The sequence below is a fragment of the Anolis carolinensis genome, chromosome 2 (genome assembly GCF_035594765.1).
Source record: "Anolis carolinensis isolate JA03-04 chromosome 2, rAnoCar3.1.pri, whole genome shotgun sequence".
Lineage (NCBI taxonomy): Eukaryota > Metazoa > Chordata > Lepidosauria > Squamata > Dactyloidae > Anolis > Anolis carolinensis.
The window spans coordinates 241,576,575-241,594,294 of NC_085842.1; the positions used below are offsets into that span (position 1 = coordinate 241,576,575).

The 17,720-nt window shown below is 39.6% G+C and overlaps 1 protein-coding gene across 2 annotated transcripts in view; it reads left to right on the plus strand.

Moving 5' to 3' along the window:
* The window catches only part of glis3 (GLIS family zinc finger 3), a 219,573-nt gene that overhangs the window by 141,206 nt on the left and 60,647 nt on the right, over positions 1-17,720 (plus strand). For both annotated transcript variants that reach the window (XM_003216490.4, XM_062971953.1), the window contains 2 exons: positions 5,545-5,706; positions 7,980-8,090. In XM_003216490.4, coding sequence (XP_003216538.2) covers positions 5,545-5,706; positions 7,980-8,090 — 273 coding nt within the window. The remainder of the gene's footprint in view (positions 1-5,544; positions 5,707-7,979; positions 8,091-17,720) is intronic.

Genomic DNA, 17,720 nt, shown 5'->3' on the forward strand with positions numbered 1-17,720 from the left:
AAGCTTGTCATAATATTTACATTCTTCACAACAACAACAGCAAAGTTAGGCATGTCTCAAACTGGGAAGTTTACTAAACGTGCACCCCAATCCTAAACTTTCTTATTGGGAAACAATTTCCAGAAAGTCTTTGTCAGTGTTTGCATGCACACATGGGTGATTTCTGTGTACACATACAGCCACATGAACTTTAAAGATTGCTTGTGTTTTGCAGTCCTATGAAAATAAGTAAGCTCTGTGGTTGTCAGTGACATCTACTCCCAGATAACTGTGCATGACTGCCCTCTTGAATTAGATATGTTTCTATTGGAAGTGATGTACATTCATAAGTTCAGTAGGACTATTTACTGATAAATTTGCTTACAATTTCAGTCCTAGTGAATAGAAAGCAAGATCCCTTCCATTGGTCACTATGTAACAAAATATATTTAGTGTATGTGGTTAGGTGTGATGCTCCAAGTTGTCAAAAACTTGTGGGGTGCCATCTACAGTTGTGGGATACTCCAGATCAGCATTGATGGAGTCCACACAGCCGGCTGCCAAGTTGGATTGGGGGCTGGTGGGTGTCCACAAGGCAACCTGGAGGCTGGATGGTGCCCACACGGTCCAGTGGTGCCAGAGCTATTTTGGCACTGCTGGACTGCCACTCTGACCTTGCAGTCCAAAGAAGGTTCTTCTTTGTTGTCCAACTATCGCCATTTCCTTGTCCAGTGATCACCACTACAACTATAACAGGGGAAGGTGGAGCCCCTAGTCGTGCAAGGGGTTAAACCCTTGTGCTGGCAGGACTGCTGACTTGAAGGTTGGGTTGCTGACCTGAAGGTTGCCGGTTCGAATCCAGGGAGAGCACAGATGAGCTCCTTCTGTCAGCTCCAGCTCCCCATGCAGGGACATGAGAAAAGCCTCCCACAAGGATGGTAAAACATCAAACACCCGGGCATCCCCTGGGTAATGTCCTTGCAGACGGCCAATTCTCTCACACCAGAAAAAAATTGCAGTTTCTCAAGTCGCTCCTGACACAAACAAAACAAAACAAAACAAAACAGGGAAAGGTAATGGTCATCCCATGGCCTTGGGCTGCCCAAGCTCAGGGAAAGTGAGATAGCCGTGTGAACAGCTACTTCCGAATAGGAAACTGCCCAAATGTTTACAATGTCCTGAAACATGGGAGAACTCCGGAGCTTCAAGAAAGCTCTGGAACCTCCCATACCTTTTTAAAACACAAAACAGGGACAGCCTTGGGGTCCATTCATCCCCAAACAGGCTCATATGGCCTGAGTAAGTGGGCCCCTAGATGTCCTACAGGTTGAATCTGAAATACTTAAGACCAGAAGTGTTTTGGAAGTTGGATTTATCTATTTATTTATTTACAGCATTTATATTCCGCCCTTCTCACCCCGAAGGGGACTCAGGGCGGATCACATTACACATATAGGCAAACATTCAATGCCTTTTAACATAGAACAAAGACAAACAAACATAGGCTCCGAGCGGGGCTCGAACTCATGACCTCCTGGTCAGAGTGATTCATTGCAGTTAATTGCACTGGTTTACTCTCCCACCTGCGCCACAGCCCGATTTGTTTCCAATTTTGGAATATCTGTCAAATGTGGGGAATCCAAGCATAATACTTGGTGAAAATTCACACTTCCTAGCATTTCAGAGATCCTTGCATCTTTTTCTGATCTTGTGTCTGTCTCCAGTCCTCATATCTCTTTTGTTTGCTACTTTTGTTGTGTATGAGATATGAGGCTGTAGAAACACTGGTAGTCTGAAAAACTAGAGATGTAAGGAATCTAATATTTTTTTAAAAAAATACACTATAGCATGTCTGTATTTGTGATGTTCAAATTATCCAGCCACTCCTGAATCTGATGATGGCTCAACAAGAGTGGAAAGGGGCAGCTGCCTTACCCATGTATGTTTGACTTTCTATGTTTTTTCTCCTGGTGAAGTAGTCAGTCCCTGTTCTTGGTCAGCTCTACTTTATGTCTTTTGCATGATGTGTGTGACAGACAAAATCTGCTTTTCAGATGTCTCATGTAATTAGGACATCTTGGAGAATATGTTCCTGGAATTTCTATTTTGTGTCATTGCATTTCAGAGGGATGCTGACCATGTGAAATAATGGGTCAGCTGGTCAGTCAGTGAATGAGCTGGAGGGTGTCAAGAGAGATTACAGCAGAGTAGTTCAAATCTACAGCATGCATAACTTTCCTAGACAACATTGCTTTTGGATATAGCTGTATGCAAAATAGATTGTTCAGTTTGCTAATCTTGTGTGTTTCCAACACCCAAGGCCACTCAGAAGAGCAAGCTGCGCATGATGCTTAGGCATATATTTCTTTGTTTCCAGTGGGGAAGGTTTTTTGGGGGGGAAAACATTTCTCCCTCTAACAGTTTGGCTGCTTTTTTTAAAAAAAGCCCCTCATTTGTTCCCTCCTGCCAGGGAATAAGTGAGGATATCTACATATTTCCCCTGCTGTGAAAAGCATTTTTAGAAGAAAAACAGCTGGAGGAAAAGGACTTACGAAGCAGTCTCACCAAAGAGATTTTCTGCTGGAGATTCCATCCTTTACAGCTGCATTTTGTAAAAAAAAAAAGGGTTTTACAGATTATGCACAAAAGAACTGCTTTGGAGGTTTCTCCAAGTGAGAGCAAATTATCTATAGCACAGATTTTATTTTTATTTTAAAATGGCATATCAAGCAGCAACTGAAGCTGGAAGGTCCTGCTCACTAACAAGGAAAATATAAATTGCATTACATTTCATTATGCACATTTGTATAGATCCTGTACTTGCACACTTTCACAACACATGAAATTAGCATGATATAAAGTAGTTCTCTCTTGCCCACAAACAGCACCAAAAGCTTTTCCAATCATGTCTCCCTTATTCATGTTTTATCTTTACCTTCTGATTTCAATTACAAAACAACCCTACATGTAAATATATTCACACTCCATTTGATTTTTATTGACAAGAACACTAACATAAAATATTTTAAAAGTATGGTCCGGGAAACTGTTTTTATGAGTGTAGTTAATGGCCTTGGTTTGTATGTTATTGTACAAAGAGAAGCACAGTAACAAGAAAAGCATTACAGACCCCATTTCTTTTTTATTATTATTAAATCCACAAAATTTTAATGCTTCCAGAAAGTCTGGATGATTCAGGCATACTTCTGTGAAAGTTATAAAGCTTTATAATGGCAAAGGCTTGGCATGTATTAAAATGACTAATTGTGGTAAAGGTGTTACATCCTCTTCAAAACAGGGCTTAATAACTCAGGAGTTATGAACATTTCCATTTGGAAATGTGACTGCAATCAACTTGGTTTCTTGTTCCTTTGCCTAATCATAGCTCATGTGAAAATCAGCTAACTAAGCCTAAAATCCTATTAGCAAATAAAACCATGCAAGTTACACAGAGTTTAGGAAAACATTCTTCTTACAAGCATCATCCTACCAACGTGGTTTGAATGCTTAATTTTGAGGATATTTTAATATTCCTTTTACAGTAAATCTGAAGAGCACTTCTGCTTTTATGATGATGACAATTAACATCTGATGTCGTTGTTATTACATATCAATGTATATGATGCTTTACATAGAATAAAAACTATTTTAAATACAATTCAGAAAACAAGTGATAGGTTGGTTACATAGGAAATGAATATGGACTACCAGGCACTTAAAGGATGACAACTCCCAATGGCTGTGGATGACAGGAATTGTAGTCCAGTTTCCAGAAGTCACCAAATGGGGAAGGATCACATTCATGGTCATTTTTATAGTTGCCTTAGGATACGCTAGGTGCGTCTACACTATAGAATTAATCCAGCTAGACACCACTTAAATTATCATGGCTTAATGCTATGGAGTCATAAGTGTTGTAGTTTGCTGAGGCATCAATACATCTTGACAGAGAAGTTTAAAGACCTGTGTAAAACTATAACTCTCATGATTCCATAGGATTGAGCATGGTAGTTAAAGTGGAGACGAACTGCATTAATTCTATGTACCCTTGACTCCAGTTCTTCATCCAGAACCTTTTAAAGCACTGTGAACAAAATAATCTAATCATGCATTTTAGATTTTAATTTTTTTAAACAGCCGAGTTTCCATTGCACTCCCCCCCCCCCCCCCAATTCTTATTTGCCTGGGTTTTAGTTCCCACTATATCTAGTTACTTCTGAGTAGATGTGTATAGGAGCATTGCAGCATTAGTGCACTTTATACATGTTTATGTGGCAATGTTGGGGTTTATCACAGGAATTACACACTGAACACATGCTACAACAAAATTTAACATACCTATTTAATAGGACTACAAGCCCTTTATGAATGTTCAGTAAATGTACTCGAGGAGGGGTTTTGAATTAATGTCCATTCATGTACTTATATGAAAGTGTGAGCAGTGGCCACACACAATGCCTTTTCTAGTATTTTCAATGGTGCAGAGCCCTGTGCCCATAGACGTTGTTTGTATGTACCTTTCAGCTAATTGAGACTTATCATGGTGTTTTCTTGGCAAGATTTTTTCAGAGGGGGCTTGCTTTTGTCTTTGAGGCTGAGAGAGAGAGAGAGAGAGAGAGAGAGAGAGAGAGAGAGAGAGAGAGAGAGAGCGAGAGAGAGAGAAACTTGCCCATGGTCACCCAGTGGGTTTCCATGTTGAAGTGGAATTTGAAGTCTGGTCTCCAGATTCATAGGCCAACACCCAAATCACATTGGCCTCTATTCATGAATTTAGGTAGATGTAACAATGTCAAAAATCAACAGTTTGGGGAAGTTCTTTTTTTTTTGGACTTGAACTCTCAGTTTCACAGGTGACTGATGGATTCTTAGGCCGGGCTTTAGCACAACAGGTTAAACCTCCAGCTGCAGTCAATCTTACCAATCAAAAGGTTGACAGTTCAAAGCCTGAGTCAGGGTGAGCTCCTGGCCTTTAGCCCAGCTTCCTCCAACCTAGCAGTTTGAAAGCAAAATGTGAGTAGATAAATAGGTACCACTTGAAAACAGGGAGGTATTTTAAGGCATCCATAAGGAAATGCCAGAAAATGCTGGTGATTCAATCAAGGAGGAAGTTTACGAACAAAGCTGTTCTGCAGGGAGATGGAGCAACAGCCCCCCCCCCCCCCCAAATGTCTGGAACTGAGCATAAGCCTCCAAGATGCCGAAGATGAGAAAAGCATATATGTACCTCTATGTACAATTGTCTGTCTTGTCAGTATATAAATAGCATTGAATGTTTGCCACATATGTATATTCAGTGATCTGCCCTGCGTCCGCTTTGGAGTGAGAAGGGCGGAATATAGGTACTGCAAATAAATAAATAAATAAATAAATAAAGGTAAAAAATAAAGCTCTAAAATAACCCCAATCTCTAAAACAAAAAAAATCTGATCCTACTCCTCTCCTACATATTCAATCTGCGTATGCTACAGGCTTTCTTTAAAACTATCTGTGTGCGGGATAGGGAGGAAAGTGTGACCCTACCTCCACTGTGTGCTGTGATCTTAGAAATGTTGTTTTGTTCCACAGTTTGAAGGTTGCAAGAAGGCCTTTTCTAGACTAGAAAATCTCAAGATTCACTTGAGGAGCCACACCGGAGAAAAGCCTTACCTTTGCCAGCACCCAGGCTGTCAAAAAGCATTCAGTAATTCAAGCGACCGAGCCAAACACCAGAGGACGCACCTGGACACTGTAAGAGAAGAATCTGATTGTCTTCAAGTTTTGTTTTGCTTTCCTGTTTTGACTTCGCTGTGTGTCTTATAATTTGCCTTTAAAATACAAAAGTTTTAAAGGGTGGATGTCAGATAGATAGAATTTGCCATGGAATAGGTAATAGAAATCCCTGCAAGTAGAATTGCTTGACCATTACTTCTGGCCGAAGTAGATCACTCTGGTTGAGGAGGCCTTTTCCCTTCCCTGTGAAGCTATTTCAAAGAGGCAGATGGTGCTTATTCTGTATTTGAATGTAATACTACAAAAGGCACGGAATTGTGACCAAGAGGGCTTAACACAGGTAATTCCCTCAAAGTCCATTTTTTTAAAAAAAGGTATAAGGACAATAGCAGATGTTGTAGTTGTTTCATAGGAGCCCCTGGTGGCACAGTGGTTTAAACCCTTGTGCTAGCAGGACTGCTGCCTTGAAGGGTGAGTTGCTGACCTGAAAGTTGTTGGTTCGAATCCAACCCAGGAAGAGCGTGGATGAGCTCCCTCTATCAGTTCCAGCTCCATGCAGGGACATGAGAGAAGCCTCCCACAGGGATGGTAAAAACATCAAAACATCCGGACGTTCCTTGGGTAATGTCCTTGTAGACGGCCAATTCTCTCACACCAGAAGCGACTTGCAGTTTCTCAAGTCGCTCCTGACACGGGAAAAAATAGGAAGTTGGCAATATTTTAATAAATTAAATCTAAACATTCTGTGCACAACCTTTGATACATTTGAAGCTTTAGCACATGAGCATTGCTTTCTGCTTTTATTTCTTTTCTGTCTTATAACACCTAACGACTTTCCTTCATTCTCTCTTTCCGAAGCAGATTTCTATATCTCTGTGTCTGGGACTTTCCTACAGCTTCTTTACCTGAACCAATAAAGAAATGTAATTTCTGACAATGCCAAAGATTTCTGTGAGGGTTAAATAACTGTAAGTACGAGTAGAGATGAGAATTTATTTGAGCAGTTTGCGAAATTCAGTCGCTCCTGTTTCTGCCTCTCATTTTTACCAAGGATATACATCTCACCTGGCCCTACATCAGTACAATGTTTTTCCTCATCTCAGGCTCCAAAATAGCCTTAATTCAGATGTATTGCCCAAGCAAGTCTCCAGCATGTGAATGGAACCACACTGAGTAGCCATGACCCCATTGTAGGTACCAACTTATTCCCATACTCGGGCATCTTTTTATGAAATGTAGGAGTCTGCAAGAAGAGAGCTTTGTGTTTATCTGGATTCTCATGTGATGCCTATCAATCCACTTGGAAGCCTTTATTCATGGAGCTACAGTAGAGTCTCGCTTATCCAACCTCCACTTATCCAACCTTCTGTATTATTCAACGCAGTCAGCCTTTTAGTAGTCAATGTTTTTATAGTCAATGTTTTCAATACATTGTGATATTTTGGTGCTAAATACGTAAATACAGTAATTACTACATTATGTTGCCGTGTACTGAACTGCTTTTTCTGTTGTTTTTTTAAAAAAACATGATGTTTTGGTATTTAATTTGTAAAATCATAATGTGATTTAATGTTTAATAGGCTTTTCCTTAATCTCTCCTTATTATCCAATATTTTCACTTATCCAACATTCTGCTGGCCCGTTTATGTTGGATAAATGAGATTCTACTGTATTTACATTTGAAGGCTCCATCCCTGAAAATAGGTGTGCACATGCCACAGGTGGAGTTACTCAGAGCTCTATCACGCTACATAGATATAGTACAAGTTGAGTATATGAAGCACAAATGGATTTCATGTTTATCTCATTTCACAGATCTCTCCTTATGTAGGTATTTCAAAATCCAAAAAATCAGAAATTCTTTTGAACCTAAGTGTTTTGGATCCATCTACATGTCCCTTAGTCTGCAAATCCTTGAAGTTCATAACACAGAACTATGGTAGTTAACACTGAATAATAATAATATACTTCTGTAGTATGAATGAGATGTTAGCATGCACAATGTCCAAAGTATGGCTAATTTCATAGCCTTGCTCACATGTTCAGAGAAACATGAGAAAAGATTTTTTCATATCTCAACATAGATCTCCATGCTTAAAATAGTCAAAATGTTCTCATTTTTCCTTCCCTTCTGCTTTACTTTCTCTCTTAACTTTTCTATAAATTACATGGTCATTCTGCTTGTGGTATTAAGCTCTTTATAGTCATTGTACTGCAGTTGATATCAACCTAACATGAACCATCTTTAAGTAAAAATCTTGTGAGCCATTTTTTTTTATTTCTTTGTTTAGAAACCTTATGCTTGCCAGATTCCTGGATGTACCAAACGATACACCGATCCAAGTTCTTTAAGAAAGCATGTAAAGGCCCATTCCTCCAAAGATCAGCAGGCCAGGAAAAAGGTAACTATTTCACAGCACTATTATCCAGAGGGTCAGAAGAAAAGTCAGAAAGTGACCATAATGCCTAAATGAGATGGAGCCATTCTGAAGAAAACAGTTTACTTAGACATAGAAAATGTTGTAAGTTTTTAGTTTTTTCGATTTAAAACATGCGCAAAAGATTGTGAGCCACATTCCAAAACGTTTTGACATTTTTAGTGCAGGAAAAAATAGATTTAGAAACTAATAACAATAATAAGTGTGATGTACATAGTTTGGGAATGTTGCTTGCTGCTGATCAGTGAGTTTTTATGTCATGGCCTTTTGTCATTGAATTGCAGCTACTGTGTTTTGTGAGGGTTTTCTTTTGTTGTTGTTTTTGTAAAATGTTGATTTATAATACTTGTTTGTGGTGGAATCTGGGACAACTAAACCAGAGTCTATCTGGTGCTGAATTCTTAAATAAATGGCTGACTTTACATTTTCTCTCCAGGCCATATCTGCAAATACCATGACGTTTCCTTTTGTTTGTATAGAAAACTTTGGAACAATAAACTTTATCCACAAGTCTTTGTACTACTGTATCCTACTATACCCAATATAATTCCCCTTGCTATTTCAAATGAGATTTATTTCCATTTTTTATTGTGTTAGAAGCAACTTGAGAACATACTGCAAGTCGCTTCTGGTGTGAGAGAATTGGCTGTTTACAGAAACATTGCTCAAGGGGTGCCCAGATGTGTTATCATCCTGCTGGGAGGCTTCTCTTATGTCCCCGCAAGCTAGAGCTGACAGACGGGAGCTCATTTCCAAAAGGGTGATAATCACTAAAGCTACATCTCAGTAGTCTTTTCTTCCCTTCTGTAAATGTAAAACAATGTGTCACGATTTATTAATAATCATTTATTATCACTTTACAGTATATGGTTTCGCTCTTTATATTGCATTTTTCTTGGTCTATTGTTCATTCTTGATTGTTCTGTAACCTCCAACCCAGAAAATGAAATAAATGTAACAGCCACTTTTCTTCCTTAGTTATGCGTAATAACAGGATTTAGCTCTATTGTTCCTTTACCTTTGTATCTTTGTAATTTATCAATTTGAATTGGAAATACATTTGGTGAACAAAGGGAGGAGGAAGGAATTTTTGGTATAGATCAAAAGAGTTCACTAATATGCTCTAAGGTCATAACGTTTGTGAGCTGTATTTCACTTCCAGTATCTCTGAGAACTTTGTATGACTAGCTCACTGCATGCGTTGGTATTTGAAATATTTCCTGGCATAATAATAAAAATGTAAGAAACAATAAACCTTTAAAGTCAGAATTAAGGTTATTTATAACTTTAATTAAAATTAAAATTGGCTTAATGTCAAAAAATCTTTACAAAAATGTGAATTCATCAAAAAAAAAATAACCATAAAAATTCCAAGGTGATAAAAGCACAGTGAAGTAATAGTTCCAGCCCTAGGGAACCATTCAGTTGAATAGAATGAGACCCTTTGCTGTTACGCCCGGTTAGTCATGGATTTGTTTAATATGTCCTGCTTGACTGCCTTCTAATCCTCTTTTTAAAACTTCCCCTCTGCACACTAAATAACATCGTTTTGTTATTTTGCTATCACTTGCCATTCAAAATGCCAAGCTCATATTGACCATGAGTGCTCTGTGTGTGTGTGTGTGTGTGTGTGTGTAAACCCTATATTTAAACTCTGGCCACAGTGATAGAATGCCTATTGATTCCAGTACAGCTGGATTTCAGTAATTGTGTCAGCATGTGGTCACACTGATATTGCCAGTATCCTAATGAATCATTATAGCATTTTGCTTTTCCCCAGAGAATTTAGTCAAGACATCACTTTGGTAGTAATTTAGAGTGAACTCCACATTCTGTACATACTTACTACTTGTGCTGTAAATTCATGCCACATCCAGGGAGAGTGTTGAAAAACTAGTGACCTTTTACCTAGGAGGGCAGTGAGTTAACACTCTCTTTCCATATAGATACATGCCAGAAGACCATTTCCAGGCAGTGTAAAATCTCTCATACCTGTCTGCGTGTTTAAAAACCACAATAGTCGCCATATTTATTTTAATTCAAAGGGCTCTCTAGTAGATGGCCAACTTCTGAACCAGGAAGCTAAACATCAAATTACAATAAATGGTTTTTACCTCTTAAATAAGCATACAGCACTCTGATATAAACCGGCGCCACTGTGCATAGTATGAGGTGATAGGAATCTCTCAGTAGCTGGCTAGCCCTAATTCACACACTCTCTTCACATATCATAATTTGAAAAAAGAGAAAAAAACAGTTGAGACTTTCCTTTTCCCCTTTGGCTTTTGCAAGTGAGAGGGTGAACTTTAATTTAAAAAAATGGATGGTTTAATTCTTTCCACCCACGGTGGTCTGAATCCAGATTGTGGTATTATATACTTACTTGAAAATAGAACTGATCCAAACTGAAAGCATATGTTTAAAGACAAGGGGTTCATTCCTTTTAGGTAGTCTTAAACAAAGTAGGCTCACTGAATAGAGATTCTTAATTAGTGAGTAAACACCTAGGTAAATCCAATTAATTGCATAAGTCTACTATAGTTGGGTTAACACAAGTATTTAGGGCAGAGGAATGAAGTAGGGCAAACTGACCATGCCTCCTCTGGTCTGATTCCAGTTGGTCAGTGAAGGGGAAATTGCCCTGAAATAGTGGCATTCGAGAGAAAAGCTGATTGAGGAAACGTTGAGAAAAGACATTATCTAGTACATGTCACAAATATAAGGATCAGGACTCTGCTATTAAAAGTCAACAATAGTGAAATGAAGGAATTATTGACTTGCCTGCAACAAAATGTCACACATAAATCAATGTACTGAATTATTGTGTTCTTGTGCCTGACCACGTTACTTCGGTTATACGTCTGTAATGAATTTTATCTTGGCTTCTTAGTTTTTAAGCCAGTTTCTGGGATCATTTGGGCCTCTGATTCAGAAAATTGCTTTGGATAGACCGTATTGTCATGGTTTGCAAAGGCACTGTGCTGTGTGTGTTAACTGGAAAATTAAGTGCATGAAGCCAATTGGCTGAGCCTGCAAAAGACCTAGGGATTGATTAGATACTGTTTCTGTTCTGCTGCTGCAGAACCTGTTTGGACAAGTTTTCAGTGCTGAGTACTGCTGATAAAGAGAGCAGTGTATTCACGGAGTCCTTGCTATTTTGAGGCATGTTTGCTGCTGAGAAAAGAGGGAGAAGAACCAGGACTGTATTCTTATCTGAAGCAGATTTGTGGACTGACACACATCAGCTCTTGTTTCTTAGTTATGGTTATGATTTTCTATGGGTAAGCAGATGGCAACTGGTATATGCCATATGTTCTGTATATCAAAACCTAGAGTTGATAGGAGAAAACTGATGCTAAATATATCCAGAGACAGGTCTAACATTTGAGGTACCAATATGTGTGTTGGCCAGTGTTAGTATTAATGAACTTACAAACATAGATTGCTTTTTAAAAAATCAAGGAATCATTTCATTGGCCTAACATAGATTCAGACAGGGACTAGATAATAGGCACTATTGTTTCTTGTTAGATGGGTGAAGGTAGGGGGGTGCAAACTGCACTGGGTGACCCTTTCAAAGAGGATGACACCAAAATAATTGTCTATACAATTTTTATGCAATTCTTCAGCAGAAATATATTATTTTTATTTATAAACAATATTCCTTTTCATAAGCCCGGTATACCTGTTCTGTATCCATATACCTGAAACTCTCTGCTAATTTACTTTTTTGAATTTTCTAATAATGTACATGTCATTAGAGCTCTCATTATTACCCAATTACAATGACTTTTTGAATCATGTGGTTTCACCTGCGTGCACTACAGTTTCTCAAGTTGCTCCTGACACACACACACAAACACACAAAAACCCTGACAAGTATGCACTGTTTTAATTGGTGCTGGGTCTTTTTTAAAAAAAAAAACCTGTTGATTTTTTTATCACATTTCCTGGTATTTTAGCTACAGTGTTGTGGTATGGGTCTGTTAAGGGAGGAGGCCCATGCGGATGACATCATAAGTTACTGCACTGAGTGACCCCAGCCATTAGTGATGCCTAGATCAAATGTGATGGCAAATATCAAAGGGTATTGCTGGAACTTGCTGAGTATGCTACCTGTTCTGCATTCCAAACACTTCTATTTTCTACTTTCTCCTATTTCTCCTATTTTTTCACACATAAGGCCAACATTGGAATCATAGAATAATAGAGTTGGAAGATACCACATGAGACATCCATTCCAGCCCTTTGTCATGCAGGAAAGGCGCAACCAATGAATCCCTGACAGATGGCCATCCAGCCTCTGTTTAAAAGCCTCCAAAGAAGCAGCTTCCACCACACTCCAAGGCAGAGAGTTCCACTGCTGAACAGCTCTTACAGTCAGGAAGTTCTTCCTAATGTTCAGGTGGAATCTTCTTTCCTCTAATGTGAACCCATTGTTCCGAGTCCTAGTTTCCAGGGCAGCAGAAAACAAGCCGCCTTTGCCCTCTTCCTTATGACACCCTTCCACATATTTATACATTGGCTAGCATGTCTCCTTCTCTTCTGTAGGCTAAACATACCCAGCTCTTTAAGATGCTGACAAATAAAACCGGGCTTTTGAGAATGAAAGGGTCACAGCCATTATTTGAGTGTAAGAGTTTTGGAGAAAGAAGAATTAAGTTCCCTGAAATTCTCTCTATTGGATTTTGGAGTGACAAGGGAGTAGAAACATGCAACAGCATTCAGGGAGAGGGAGATGAATAGACCTAAGTGAGTGATATGCTGCTGCTGCTCAGTCGTTTAGTCGTCTCCGACTCCTTGTGACCTCATGGACCAGTCCACGCCAGAGCTCCCTGTCAGCCGTCACCACCCCCAGTTCCTTCAAGGTCAAGTGAGTGATATACAGTATTAAAAATCTGAAGTGTTGCAAGGGAACTCCCCAGTAGCAATGTTATTGGCTGACAACAGTCTGAGGGTCCAGTGGCTCCTTTTTGACTTGGTTTAGTCTTGACTCACTGCCAACCTGCAATGTTGTTTGGTGCCTTCCATATCAGCAGAGCAGTGCTTGGGTTTTATTCAGAATGCTAAAAAATCTATCCAAGGTGCTGAACCCTGTTCCCAAAATAAGGCAAGCACCTTGGATATTAGAACCTTTAAAGCCTGAACTAAAACTCAAGGGTGGCTTTGTCACACTGCTGATTTTTGAATCCAGCTGTTGCTGCTGCTCTCATTGTAGCTGGATAATATGGCTAGTCACCAGGAGTACTATTTAAAGAAATGTTTTGCAATTTTAAAATATAGGGTGGATGTATACTTTAAAATACAAAACACAGCTATAAATCATGATTTTGTTTACAAATCATGGGTTTGATGACAAGTCAAATAAAGCAGCTACCACAAAAGAAGAGAAAAGAAAATAGCAGTGATTATGCAATGTAATTCCTTCCTTAGTACTTCATAGATATGCAGTTGATTGACTGCTAAGAGTTTCCACTTCCATCATTATCACAGATCTCTCATCAAAAAGTGGTGTTTTGTTTTTTTAAAAATATAGACGCTTTGTCATCATCAAAACCTGCAGTTTTAGGCTTCTTGCGTTATAACTTGCATTGCTTTCTCCCTCCTCATGTATACTGTTGTTGGAGTAACCTTCTGACATGTGGAAAAAGAGTAATATTTTTATTTTATGTTATTTTATGTTATTTGCTCCCAAGAGCTGCTCTTCTTGCAGAAAGCAGCAGCTGAGCAGTTGTTGCTGCTGATTTCAGTGACATTGGAGAGAGGAGCAAAAAGAAGTCTGCCCTTTTTATTCCCTTTTGGGATTTTATCAGCAGGAACAGCAGCATCAAAGTGCTTTTTGTAAAAGAGAAAAGACTTCTCTTTCTCTCCTTGGAGAAGTGGTTGACTATAAGACAGACTTCTAAACTGGAGTTGTGCCATGTGTTAAGAGAAAAGCAAGCTGGAATAGAACAGTTTCTGGAATGGGACAGTGTATTGTGCATGCAGTTTTGAGAAAGAGAACAGTCATATGGATTTAAAGTCATGGGACTGGTATTGTCAGATGGATTTTTTAAAAAAATCTTAATCCTTTGAGTTAAGCATCTAAGATGCTTCTTTGTTTTTTAAGATGGTTGTAACACTCTGTTTAAATGTTGGGGCCTTCTATTAAGGCGTCAACCTCCTAGTGGAACCAAGGAAATTGGGCAGACAAAGCAAATGCTCTCAAAATAGAATCATAGAATCATAGAATCATAGAATAGTAGAGTTGGAAGAGACCTCAAGGGCCATCTAGTCCAACCCCCCGCTAAGAAGCAGGAAATCGCATTCAAAGCACCCCCGACAGATGGCCATCCAGCCTCTGCTTAAAAGCCTCCAAAGAAGGAGCCTCCACCACGGCCCGGGGGAGAGAGTTCCACTGCCGAACAGCCCTCACAGTGAGGAAGTTCTTCCTGATGTTCAGGTGGAATCTCCTTTCCTGTAGTTTGAAGCCATTGTTCCGTGTCCTAGTCTGCAGGGCAGCAGAAAATAAGCTTGCTCCCTCCTCCCTATGACTTCCCCTCACATATTTGTACATGGCTATCATGTCTCCTCTCAGCCTTCTCTTCTGCAGGCTAAACATGCCCAGCTCTTTAAGCCTCTCCTCATAGGGCTTGTTCTCCAGACCCTTAATCATTTTAGTTGCCCTCCTCTGGACGCTTTCCAGCTTGTCAGCATCTCCCTTCATCTGCGGTGCCCAAAACTGGACACAGTATTCCAGGTGTGGTCTGACCAAGGCAGAATAGAGGGGGAGCATGACTTCCCTGGATCTAGACGTTATTCCCCTATTGATGCAGGCCAAAATCCCATTGGCTTTTTTAGCTGCCGCATCACATTGTAGGCTCATGTTTAACTTGTTGTCCACGAGGACTCCAAGATCTTTTTCGCACACACTGCTGTCAAGCCAGGCGTCCCCCATTCTGTATCTTTGATTTCCATTTTTTCTGCCGAAGTGAAGTATCTTGCATTTGTCCCTGTTGAACTTCATTTTGTTAGTTTCGGCCCATCTCTCTAGTCTGTCAAGATCATTTTGAATTCTGCTCCTGTCTTCTGGAGTGTTAGCTATCCCTCCGAGTTTGGTGTCATCTGCAAACTTGATGATCGTGCCTTCTAACCCTTCGTCTAAGTCATTAATAAAGATGTTGAACAGAACCGGGCCCAGGACGGAGCCCTGCGGCACTCCACTTGTCACTTCTTTCCATGATGAAGACGACGCATTGGTGAGCACCCTTTGGGTTCGTTCGCTTAGCCAATTACAGATCCACCTAACCGTAGTTTTGTCTAGCCCACATTTTACTAGTTTGTTTGCCAGAAGGTCGTGGGGGACTTTGTCGAAGGCCTTACTGAAATCTAGATATGCTACATCCACGGCATTCCCTGTATCGACCCAACTCGTAACTCTATCGAAAAAAGAGATCAGATTAGTCTGGCATGACTTGTTTTTGGTAAATCCGTGTTGACTATTAGCAATGACCGCATTTGTTTCTAAGTGTTTGCAGACCACTTCCTTAATGATCTTTTCCAGAATCTTGCCTGGTATTGATGTGAGGCTGACCGGACGGTAATTGTTTGGGTCGTTCTTTTTTCCCTTCTTGAAGATAGGGACCACATTCGCCCTCCTCCAATCTGCTGGGACTTCTCCTGTTCTCCAAGAACTCTCGAAGATGATTGCCAGTGGTTCTGAAATAACTTCCGCTAGTTCCTTCAATACTCTTGGATGTAGCTGATCTGGCCCTGGGGACTTGAATTCGTTTAGAGTGGCCAGGTGTTCCTGGACAACTTGTTTCCCTATTTGGGGTTGGATTTCCCCCAATCCTTCGTCCATTCCATGTTGCTGAGGTTGAAGATGGCTTTCTTTTTGTGAGAATAGTATAGTTCTATGATACAAAATTACATTGTGTAATTTTATGGTACAAATATTTTTCCAAAAAAAAAAATAGAAAAAATTACCTTTCAAATTACTCTGAGATGGAATAGCCAAAGTTACTGGTACATAGAATAGACAAGTTGATTTCCGATGCACTGGTTAAAGAAGTCTGCTATCTGGTGACTGAAGATTGGTATTAAATGTTTCAAATACATGGATACATTGAAAACAATATTTTTAAGAAGGAACACTTGGTGCATGTTAATACTATGCCAAATTTTGGGCATCTTGGTTTGATCATCTTGGAGCTAAGACTCCAAGGCAGACACATAGGTTGGAATCCTATTGGTAATAATAACTTTATTTTTATACCCCTCAACCATCTCGGGGCAGCTTACCCATGGAACAAGAAATCCAACAGACCTAAAAGCAAACAACCATTAAAACAAAACAAAACCATCCCTAAAATAAAATAAAAATAAGAACGTTGTAAAATACAACAATTCGTACCCACACAATTAAGCATAAGAGAATAAACAGCAACATTGAAGCTCCATCAGACTGTGTTCAACAAAAATCAATGACCATAGTTACAAGATGAGCATGACCAGGTTATAAAAAGGTTGTGCATGGGGTTGTGCAAAACAACATACAATAGGGCCGGGAAAATGAATGAGGTGTAGGGAACAGAGTATTATCTAGATACCTAGGGCCTGGGGATTTATCACTAGGGACTAATCATTCTTGAATGCTTGCTGGAACAACAAGGTTTTTGGATCTCTGCAAAAGGAGGACCGTGTGGGGGCTTGCCTGATCTCCCTGGGGAGGGTGTTCCAAAGCCGAAGGGCCACCACCGAGAATGCCCTCTCCCTCGTCCCCACCAACCATGCCTGTGACAGTGGTGGAAGCGAGAGGAGGGCCTTCCTGGCAGATCTTAGAGCCCGTGCCAGTTCATGAGAGAAGATGTGATCACAAAGATAGGTAGGCCCTGAACCGTTTAGAGCTTAGGTCATATCCGTTTAGGTCATATCCTGAACCTTGAATTGCAACCGGAACATTATCAGCAGCCAGTAGAGCTGTTGTGTGCTCCCTGTATTGGTAACCCAACTAGAATAGGGCATTTTAATTAATTGTTAAACAATAAGTCAAAACATGTCTAAATCTAATTTCTGAGAGAAAAGTAGGATATAAATTCTATAAGTAAGTAAATGTTTTAACAGGTCTACACTTTTTGAGACTAACAATAGAATTCAAGCCTTTGTTGTTCATTACAGTAGACTGATATAATGAAGAAGAGCCACATGAACAGAAAAATACATTTCACACTTTATAAGTATTTGACAATATGGCAATTTTGGTGCTCTAGAGCGTATTCCTTCTGAACATCAGTCTCAAAGTATTTTTCAATGGTACCATTTCTTTATATTCCCAAGATGGCCTTTCCAAGGTTCTGCAGTAATTTTTTAATATCCTTTTTTTTCCAAATTACATTTGACATTTCATTGTAAAAAAAAAGAGAAGCAAGAAGACAACAGGGGTAATCTGTTTTCTTACTTTGCACACACTTGAATTTTAAATACATCTCCACTCATTTGTTTTCAATGGAGTCCAATTGAAATATTTCATTAATGCGAGAGGAATTGCATTTGGAGGCTAAGGGTCACTGAGCTGTGCCCATAGCAACTAAGAAGCTATTCTTCACAAAAATG